The following is a 9,813-nucleotide window of genomic DNA, read 5'->3' as shown; positions in this document are numbered from 1 at the left end:
TTTGGAACCCCATAAAATAAATTAAGTGGGTATAAATTTGATGAGGCCTCCAATTATTTTCCGGGGCCCCCAATTAAACGGTGCTTAATAGCTACTTATGGTAGTATATGTTCATCCCAAACACCATCTCATTCATTACCAGAGACAAAAGTTAACCTAAATGAAAGGAAGGTCAAAAATCAAAACCACATGGTAGGTTCAGTGAAGTGTTGGTGGTTAGTTAATCCAGCAGGTCTGAAAGAGGTGTGTTTGTTTTTATTGATCCAGCAGGTCTGTAAGAGGTATGTTTGTTTTGGCACATGCTCACTTGATCATGATATTCAAATAGGCTTTTGCCAATTAACAAATACCCCACACACCAATTGTGATTACTCAGCAAAAAGAAAAGATAATAAAGAAAAAGATAAAAGATAAAGGCATATAGGAAATCTATCTAAAAATAATAAAACAGTTGCCAACTGAAAGTATATGTTAGTTATATACATGTGAAACACAACAACCCTTGACTGATTTTGTTTTCCTGACTTGAGTTTTAGGGTAAAGCATTAAGCTCCAAAGATGAAAATTGAACAAAGCGATAACTTATATTTCACTGAGGTGCAGCTAGAATTAGCCGTGCCTTGGCTCCTTCGAAAGCAACGAAAATGGAATCTGAAAGAAAAGAAAGTCCAGCGTGCATATCAGACTAGGGAATTTGTATCCTACTCACACACGCTTGTAAGAAAAGAAGAGAAAGAAAACCTTACGTGAAATGAGGACACTGAACTTGTAGGTGGAGCTTGGACATGCAATATGCAAATTTCAATGAGAAACCTGGAACCCATGATCAGATCAAGACTTAAATCAGAATAATCACTTTGCATTACCTTAAGAAACAAAAATGATACTACATTCCCTAATGAAAACAACAATCAGTTTCAACATCCAATTCAAAAATCCTTGAATGTATGTTGATTACGCGCTAAACATGTATTAATTGCCTACTCTGCTCGTGAGGTAAATATCATAAAGTAGAAATTTTTTAAATACCTGAGGAAGAGAGACCTTTGCTTCCACCAGAAAAATTAATATATTTAGCTGGAGCGTGATTATCAGCAATGCAGGTTTAAATCTGCCAAACGGATGATTTCACCATGAATTGTTTGGGAATCAGGAAACCATGAACTCCCATTATATGTTACACATCTTTGTATCTATAGAAGAGATTTAAAAGATTGAGTCGATGTGAGAATATCCAGCGCAACTTCTTTTAGAGATGGCATTGTTTTCTGCTGGTGCAGACACACATACTTGCCATTTAATTGTCGTAGGACTTTCCAAGGTCCTGGATAGCACCTGCAGGGACCCAACCAAATAATTTAAGTACATGTAGCCTTTAATAAGCTTTCAACTACAGACTAAAAACTCCGGTCGTGGGTAACAACACCCAACGCCTTCACCACTCTTATAACAACACCCAACGCCTTCAACAGTGTTAGTAATTAGCAAAAACGTCTGTAACCGGTAATCTCATTAGAAATTATTTTCAAAGGATATCCCAAACTGTATGGCATATACATAAATCACATGATACAACCCAAATCACACCAACCTGAAAAGTGTTCCTCCATTGCGCCCTTTAAAATTGTGAATATAATAAATAGTCTCTACCTTTGGCAAGAAGGTCTTAGTAAGTGCCCCCAACTTTGGGTAGAAAAATGGTGGATAATCTGAAGAGAACTTGGTCAAGTACTGCAAAAAAGGAAGCAATAGAAAAACCGCTAGCTGTTTTCTTGTTTCAAGAAGCTTCGGGAGCTCCTTGTATTTATATCCAGGAGTAGCCGAGCAGGAGCTAAATTACGCAGACTTTTCAGCGACTTGAGAAAATAAAAAGAAAAAAGTTACTCCGAAATGTAGCTCGCAGCATGAGTATTGACTGACTTGACTGACTGTTCAGACAACAAATTGAGAATGAAGATTTAATGGGTGGAACTTGGAAGTTTTAACATATTTAATCCACCGCTGAAAGTACATATACAATCATGGCATACAAGAAAAGGATACACCCGCTTCTTATACGATCAAGTTCTCCGTTGAATATAATCATTTTGCGAGATTGTTTCTCTACAGCTTCTTTGTAAAGCTCTTCGACTACAAGAATTTCTGGATTACAATGGAAAACTAGCTCAGACCATGCAGAGGGCGCCTAAGACTCAGATTGAGATTAGTGATAGGTTTTGCGGAACTACCATTAACATTAAAGTACGGATATGCAACCACGAATGTTTCATCTTGTGGTTTCACACGGTCTGACATTTTGACCTTCTCAACAAAGCCAAAATCCTCAAAAAAAGATGGCTTAGTAAGATAATCTAGCTTGAATGAAGCTCCTTCAAATATTGATTTTCTAGCAAACTCTACTTCTTTTGCCTCTGGGAAAAACTGAAGATTATGGTATTGTTACAAAATCCAAGTAACTGGTGAAGAAGATGAATAGCCTAATGTAAAAAATAATATTCTGCATAATTAGGAGTTGTAAAAACTAACTGACGTACGATTCTGGTCCGAGTTACTTTTTCTGAAGTTATAAAGCAGTCACAAAATTCTCGGATCATTTGCATGCTTCCGGTCATTTCTATTCCTCCTTCCCCATCACCTGATGCAAGTCTAAACTAGTGATACACCGCCCATCACAATTATGTATATTAAAAAGAAGACAGTTGAAACAGAACAAAGAAAAACCTGGTACTGATTCAAGTCCAGCAGTGGGGAATTCAATCTCCTGTTGGCAAAATTTTCTACGTTACAAGCACAGTATACCAGATGGAGAACAAGTCAAGAAACAATGATGTTTATAAAGATCTCATAGAAAGGACTGATAACTCACCACCAGATGGAGAACAAGTCAAGAAACAATGATGTTTATAAAGATCTCATAGAAAGGACTGATAACTCACCATCAATGGCTTTTCATCCTTAAAAGCCAATACAGCCGCTTCTTTGGCCTGTTAATACCGTGGAACTAAGTTACACAAAGACTCAATGTACACAAAAAATATTTTCAACAGAATATAAAGAAATCTATGTTCAACTCACATAGAGAGCACGTGGATGTGCTGTTAGCATCAAACTACAAGGCTTGATAGCCTACTTATGTCACAAGTTTGGTTAATGACAGCATTGTTGGTGAACCATCATTTGCTTGCCTTTTCAATGCATGTACAATGCTAAGTTGTTTTATTATTGCTAAATATTTAAAGAGAATAGAGACATAGATTATTACTTGTTCGATTAGCTCAGAGTAATCCCGAGGAAATGGCACATCAAGCCCGAGCGGACTATTTTCATCACCTAAAGCTGAACAAGTCACAAAATGGCTTTTGTAGAATTGAGGTGCCGACGATCTTTTGCAGTTGAAACTCCTTGACTTCCGGGAAGAAAAGCTCGATGGAGTTTTAGCCTACAATTAAGAAAGATAGTAGAATAAACAATTCAACATAAGCATTTAGCAGTCAGCATAATCAGTTCAATCCATCTGACAATCTGGACATTAAAGTTATAGCTACAACCAAAATGTAGACGCATCATTAGAAAACTCACATTGTACAGATTAAGCTTGTAAAAATGAAAATAAACCTCATTCAGCATAGTTGTTATTACTCTTAATTAAGCGGTAAACTGGGCGACCTTATGCAAATAAACTAGGGGATAGAAATGGCAACCGAAAAACAGTGATAACCACAACTCAAAACCATTAAATTTTAAAATCAACCGTGCTTCGTGAATTTGGTGGTGTTCATAACATTCTTTTCTAACCTGATGAGGAAGAGTAGAAGTCACAGTAGAAACCCTAGAAATTGCTGAAATATTCATTAACCACATAGCTTAGAGCCTTTAGAGTTTTCTACTTCTTCTTCACCCGCGGCAGTATTCACGATGAGTCAGTCGGGAGAACCGGTTTTCCTTGGTTTTGGTTACACATTTGTTTAGATAAAGTGAATATCAGAGGCCCATAGGTATTCGCCACGTGTACTATCCGTTATTTCATTTCTATGCCTTCTCCATTCAAAGTTACACCGATAGAATGAAGAGTAACCAAATCAGGTAGCTAACAAGTCATGGCAGTTGCAAGATTTTCGTTCCTCTCGAATCTGTCATCATTGGTCCCAATATCTTCCCAGTCACAATCATCACCACCACCTAAATTCTCCACTGTAAGTATTTCCGTCAATCTAATTCCTCTTATAATGTTTCTGTGCTAGCTAGTATTGGGAGCATGTAAGTGAAAATGTCTCTTAGAATGAGTAATTTGGTTTCCTAATTGTAAAGAAAGAAGATATGGATTCCATGTGTCGCGGTGTTCATGAGAAAAACATCTTACTTTGGCGTTCCCTTGGTCATTAAAAAGACTCATTTTGCAGGAATTACAAAATGACTATGACTCTTAGTTGTCCCAATTAAGTTAGCCATGATGAGTTTTAAAATATTTGTTTTAATGTGGATACAAAAATTAGGGAAAAATCTGCTGCCGGAAAACTGAAGCTGTCATTGAGAATGGAGATGGGTCAATCAGTCGAAGAGACGTTCTCAAATCCTTGGGTGCTACAATTAGCATTGTATGTATATCACCTGAAACATTACACACCTTTCGGAGTACACCAGCTAAAATAACATCATTGAATCAGCCAGTTTTGTTCCTCTTTAGGTGAGCTCAGGATCGTTCATAGAGACAGCAGTGGCTGCTGATTTGATCCAGCTAAGACAGCGATCAGATTTCTTGTGTAAGTTCTCCAAACATACATTTTAGCTTCTCATGCTGCATTTCATATTATGAGGCGTAATTTCTATTTTTCGGCTATTCTTTACAGCCAAAGTTAAAAGCACTCTATACAGAAATATAAAGGTGAGAGTGTAGATTATGCTTGTTGACACTTTGTTTCAAGTTCATCATGTTTTTCTGCCTATAACAGATGTTATAATTATTTCTTTTTCTGGTTAATTTATAGGCGAACCCAGAGCTCATTCCTTCTTTATTAACTCTAGCACTTAATGATGCAATGACTTATCACAAGGTTAGCTCCCGAAAAACAAATTTGAAACAAACTTTTAATGTACTGATGGCTTCTTACAGATTAAATAGCTGTATTTGATTAAATTTGTAGGCAACAAAATCTGGAGGACCAAATGGGTCAATTCGTTTCAGGTAAACTAAACTCCCTATGATGTAGTATTAATGGTAATGTTATATCAATAATGTTGAGAACAGTACATATTGTATGGTTAGTCTAAGACCATGCGTTTAATAAGACTTTTAGAGATAAGAAATTGGGATTTCGCTGACACAATCTTTCTGCAAATATGTTGTCTTGTTTTTGCTTAAAGTTCAGAGCTAAGCAGACCTGAAAATGAAGGACTTTCTGCTGCTTTGAATTTTTTAGAGGAAACAAAGAAGGAGATAGATGCCTACTCAAAGGGTGGACCGATTTCATATGCAGATCTCATCCAGTATGCAGGTTTGACTCTTTGAGACATGTTGAATAACAGTAAGAAAGAAAGAAAATAGCTTGCATAAGTGCTTGAATCCAAAGAACATCTGAAGTGAAAAGCTAAATGTTGAGTTTTCACAAGAATGTTTGTTTTTTCTTCTGGTTCCTTAAGAAGATTGTATTTTTGTTAAAATTAGCACAATCGGCAGTGAAGAATACATTTCTAAGTGCTGCAATTCGAAAGGCTGGAGGTAATGAAGAGAAAGGAAATTTATTGTATACAGCCTATGGGTCAGCTGGCCAGGTAGTGTTTCCTAGTTAATCTTATCTCTATAACCTCTAATTACTCGCTCTTGCAATCTGAATTGGCTGGTTTAAGCTTTGAATGCATCAGTGGGGTTTGTTCGATAAGACGTTAGGACGTTCAGATACACAAGAGGTGGATCCAGAGGGAAGAGTACCACAATGGCAGAAAGCATCTGTTCAAGAAATGAAAGACAAGTTTATAGCAGTTGGCTTTGGCCCCCGTCAGGTAATTCGTGTTCTTCGGTTTTCAGTTACCCTTGGACAATCTAATTCGTCTACTCAGAACGGAAGAACAAAGCAGTCCATTTGACATAAGCATATGTGAATTTACCAATTTGTGTATTGGCAGTTAGCTGTGATGTCTGCATTCCTGGGCCCTGATCAGTTGGCAACAGAGACGCTTCTGGCATCCGATCCAGCAGTTTCGCCGTGGGTTGAAAAGTACCAACGTAGCCGAGAATCAGTTTCCCAGACTAATTACGAGGTTAGAATCCTAAGTTTCTGGAGATTGGAAAAGTTGAGCATTATATAATTTACAGTCTCAGTATAATAATCCAGCTTACAGTTTAAAATATTTTAATCTCTTCAGGTGGACCTTATAACTACCCTCACAAAACTTAGTTGCCTGGGGCAAAAAATCAACTACGAAGCATACTCATATCCCATCAAGAAAGTCGATTTCAGCAAACTCAAACTGTAGAAAGTTTCAGATGTATGGGGATATAAGCAGAAGAGCTTGGGAGTTGGAACATGCCAATCTTTCTTTTCTATAGAAGAGCACTACTGCCAATAAGACATTTGGATTAGAAATTTACATTATTTTGCAAAACTGTTAAAATCTTTATTTTTCGAGGAAAATACATAAAATAAACACAAAATTGGTTAAAAAGACCAAAATTAATAATTTCTGGGTGAAAAATACCTGTATATTTTAATACTGTTTAAATAGCCAAAAATTAAAAAGATATTGTTCAAATGGACAAAAATATAAAAATAGCCAGGATGTAACCAGTTTCATCCTACCATTTTTCAAATACTTTTTCTTATTTTTAATTTATATCAGGATGCATCCAGTTTCATCCTTGCTATTTTTTAAGTTTAAGCCGCGATGAATCTAGTTTCATCCTTGTTAAAAAATTTTTTGGCCATTTCACCCATACTAATTTTTACTCGTCCATTTCAAACATGTTTTAAATTTTTTTGGACAAATGACCCATTTTCCGTAAAATAAATGGAGACTTGGAGAGTAATTGTTTTTGCTACATTTCACATGCATACATAAGAGTAAGGGGCTATTGTTTAATCTCTCTGATTCAATACAAGAGAGACAACCAAATTTAATGTTACTATAGGGGTAGGGAAAGCCCCTTTCTCTCTAAACTTGTTTGAACGCTGTTTCGATTGTAAGTGTTCGAAAGTCCGCACCGTAACGTTTGGTTCAAGGAATTGAACTCTTGGTAATCCAATTTCGGGAGAATGTAGCCAATTCCTTGAACCAAACAGCACAAATCAACCCTATATAATTTAGAATTTTGATTATTATCCAATTCGAAAAATAATAGATTTCTATTACATTGGTTTAATGGTGGAATGGAATTGGATTCCGAGATAGAAACAAAAGTAATCGAATTACTTCAACCAAACACTTAGTTTTGGATTTGAATTCCTTGGAATTCATTTCCAACAATTAGATTACCCCATTATTGAATTCATAGGAATCCAATTCTTCCAACCAAACGAGGTGTGAGTATTATATGAAAAAGAAAAAACAAATAAAAACAACACTCAAAATGTGGTCTGAGGAAACAAATAGAGTTGGGTGGCACTTCAAGTTGTGTTTGAGGTCAAAAAGGAGCTTTTAAAAAAATTATCAAATTCTCCTCGCGGTTATTATCAGGGGAATGGGTCTTCTTTTATATACCCTAGAAAACACTATTATACCCCTAGGTCGTTGGAAAACAGTTAAACATTAGTTAGTAGAAAATTTGATAAAAATTTTACTATTTTTTATAAACCTACCCCCTTCCCCTAATAAAAACCGTGAGGAGATATATAGAAATTATAAATCCTCGTCTGCAGATGATATCAACTTTCCCCTGATTCAAGTTATATTTCTCTCAAACTAATCCCCTTTGTATCTCTCACTCATATGATAATAATACGCACTACTCCTTGAATCCCAGTTCCATAATTCACAATTGTTTTCCAACTTAGAGCATATCCTATGGGTAGTCTCCAAATAAAGACTATCTCTTTCATATATAAGAGGACTCGTTCATATGAACGAGTGAAGCCATTATGGGCAAAAATGAAAGGGACACTAAACGGGAGACTTTCTCCCGTTAAAGAAAAAAAACTAAAATAACTCCTAAAACGGGGGACCTTTCCCCGTCAAAAAGAAAAAAAACTAAAAGAACTCCTAAAACGGGGGACTTTCCCCCGTCAAAAAAAAACTAAAAAAACTCCTAAAACGGGGGAAAGTCCCCCGTCAAAAAGAAAAAAACTAAAAAAAGTTCTAAAACGGGGGACTGTCCCCCGTCTAGTTCAAAAAATTCCAAATTTTTTTGACGGGGGACCGTCCCCCGTCTAGTGTTTCACTACCAACCACTCGTTCAGTTGAACGAGTGCATCAACGTGTTTGGAGGGAAAATGGGGTAAAAACTATCCATAGGAGCCTCATATCTGCTCAAATTGATAGTGCACTCTTTCATTTGAATGGGTGACACTACCCATAGGATTTGCTCTTAGGCTTAGACCCAAATGAGTATTCATCAAAATTAAATTCGTTGAGATTTTTAATGGAGATGGACAAGAAGGTGAATATTTTGGGTATTAAAAAGAGAGTTGATTATGATGGTGGTGCACATGGAGTGACGGTGGGCAGATTGATAAATACGAAGATGTGTTTAGTTGTATGGATTATGAATGATTGGTTGTTATTATGATAAAATGACGAAGTAAGGATAGAGTGGGATCAAAATCAGAAGAGAAAACATTGATTTTTTTATTGGGTTTTTGTTTCTGAGGAATCGGCGGTATACACGTTTATTAGATTTGATGGGTAGCAAGATAAATTTTGGGGATACCAAGATAAAAGAGTATCATTACTATTTTTAGGGGTATATAAATAACACTTATTGAAAAATACTTATGTGTTGTGAAAGTAAAATAGTATAGAAAGAGATAAAAGTAGAGAACATAATACCGAGAGAAGGAAGAGAAAATTTTCATTCATATATGTATTTACAAAGATTTAGGACTCTCTCTGTATATAGACTGTTTAGTTACTTGGTGCCCAAATAATAGGGTCCCACCAAAGTGGGCACCTACATGATAAACTTTCATTTATAACACTCCTCCTAGATGACCGTTGTATCTAAACTAATTTCTTCGTTAAAATCTTGTCAGGAAAATCTGAAGGTACAAAACTGATCAAAGGGAAAAGAATGAGAAAAATTAGAACATAGATGGACATGCATATGTTGCCTCATTAAAATTTTGACAAGGAAATTCAGTGGGAAAAAACCTTGACGAAGGGGAAGAAAAAAAATGTACAACGTGATAGTCCAGTAAAATACCTTTTACTATGATGCTCCTCCTAATAAGTTCTTCAGTTAAATTTTGGCTTGCAAATTGAGACTTCCCAATTTCAATGAACGAACTTCTTGTAATGTAGAAGATTGTTGTTCTTTTGTGAAGAAACTTGCTAGTTGATGAAATCTTCTTTTGTGTTAATCTTCTAATAATAATAGTGTTTTCGATCTTCATGTTTCTTTAAATACATTGAGGTCTCGTGTCTTGGATTGCTAGTTTCTCGGAGATGTTTTACGGAAGTAGTTGACGTAGTTTCTTCAACAAGGATCCAAGATGTAGATACATTATACCATAACTAAACAAAACTATATTTGCGGTCACTCATACCTTATTTGGATAAGAATGGCGTCAAATTTTCAAAGGGATTGTTATGTTGATTTGGTCTAACAAACCTAGTTAATGGTGGGAATCCACCAAATAACCAAAATTGATAAAACTCCCCCTTGGA

At 36.0% G+C, this 9,813-nt stretch overlaps 2 protein-coding genes across 3 annotated transcripts; one reads left to right on the top strand and one right to left on the bottom strand.

Annotated features, from left to right (window-relative positions):
* Positions 1–404: 404 nt before the first annotated feature.
* LOC113302593 (protein LOW PSII ACCUMULATION 3, chloroplastic-like) lies at positions 405–3,930 on the bottom strand. Its single transcript, XM_026551526.1, has 11 exons — positions 3,796–3,930; positions 3,263–3,439; positions 2,937–2,984; positions 2,722–2,761; positions 2,535–2,635; positions 2,229–2,421; positions 2,044–2,142; positions 1,592–1,709; positions 1,030–1,335; positions 747–813; positions 405–651 (listed from the first exon to the last, which is right to left on the bottom strand). The coding sequence occupies exons 1-9, from the start codon at positions 3,859–3,861 to the stop codon at positions 1,194–1,196; spliced, it is 984 nt and encodes a 327-aa protein (XP_026407311.1). The 5' UTR covers positions 3,862–3,930; the 3' UTR covers positions 405–651; positions 747–813; positions 1,030–1,193.
* A 115-nt stretch (positions 3,931–4,045) lies between these two features.
* On the top strand, positions 4,046–6,706 carry LOC113301834 (thylakoid lumenal 29 kDa protein, chloroplastic-like). Of its 2 annotated transcripts, none has more exons than XM_026550663.1 (11): positions 4,046–4,193; positions 4,494–4,595; positions 4,685–4,760; positions 4,848–4,882; positions 4,986–5,051; positions 5,142–5,182; positions 5,362–5,492; positions 5,663–5,769; positions 5,860–5,997; positions 6,121–6,255; positions 6,361–6,706. In XM_026550663.1, the coding sequence occupies exons 1-11, from the start codon at positions 4,098–4,100 to the stop codon at positions 6,469–6,471; spliced, it is 1,038 nt and encodes a 345-aa protein (XP_026406448.1). In that variant the 5' UTR covers positions 4,046–4,097; the 3' UTR covers positions 6,472–6,706. The 2 variants fall into 2 exon arrangements, with proteins under 2 accessions (XP_026406448.1, XP_026406447.1); XM_026550662.1 differs by having other exon boundaries at positions 6,121–6,256; positions 6,390–6,674.
* Positions 6,707–9,813: the final 3,107 nt, after the last annotated feature.

Source organism: Papaver somniferum, chromosome 8, assembly GCF_003573695.1.
Source record: "Papaver somniferum cultivar HN1 chromosome 8, ASM357369v1, whole genome shotgun sequence".
NCBI lineage: Eukaryota > Viridiplantae > Streptophyta > Magnoliopsida > Ranunculales > Papaveraceae > Papaver > Papaver somniferum.
This window is presented reverse-complemented; position numbering and strand designations above follow the sequence as displayed.

Bases quoted from the DNA above. Each gene is read 5' to 3' on its own strand.
- LOC113302593 (XM_026551526.1), bottom strand. From the start codon at position 3,861: ATGTGGTTAATGAATATTTCAGCAATTTCTAGGGTTTCTACTGTGACT. The intron at 2,636-2,721 runs GTTTTTCTTTGT...GACTTGCATCAG, and splicing joins TGGACTTGAATCAGTACCAG to GTGATGGGGAAGGAGGAATA. The intron at 2,422-2,534 runs GTACGTCAGTTA...CATAATCTTCAG, and splicing joins AAGTAACTCGGACCAGAATC to TTTTTCCCAGAGGCAAAAGA.
- LOC113301834 (XM_026550662.1), top strand. From the start codon at position 4,098: ATGGCAGTTGCAAGATTTTCGTTCCTCTCGAATCTGTCATCATTGGTC. The intron at 5,052-5,141 runs GTTAGCTCCCGA...TTAAATTTGTAG, and splicing joins ATGCAATGACTTATCACAAG to GCAACAAAATCTGGAGGACC. The intron at 5,998-6,120 runs GTAATTCGTGTT...GTGTATTGGCAG, and splicing joins TTGGCTTTGGCCCCCGTCAG to TTAGCTGTGATGTCTGCATT.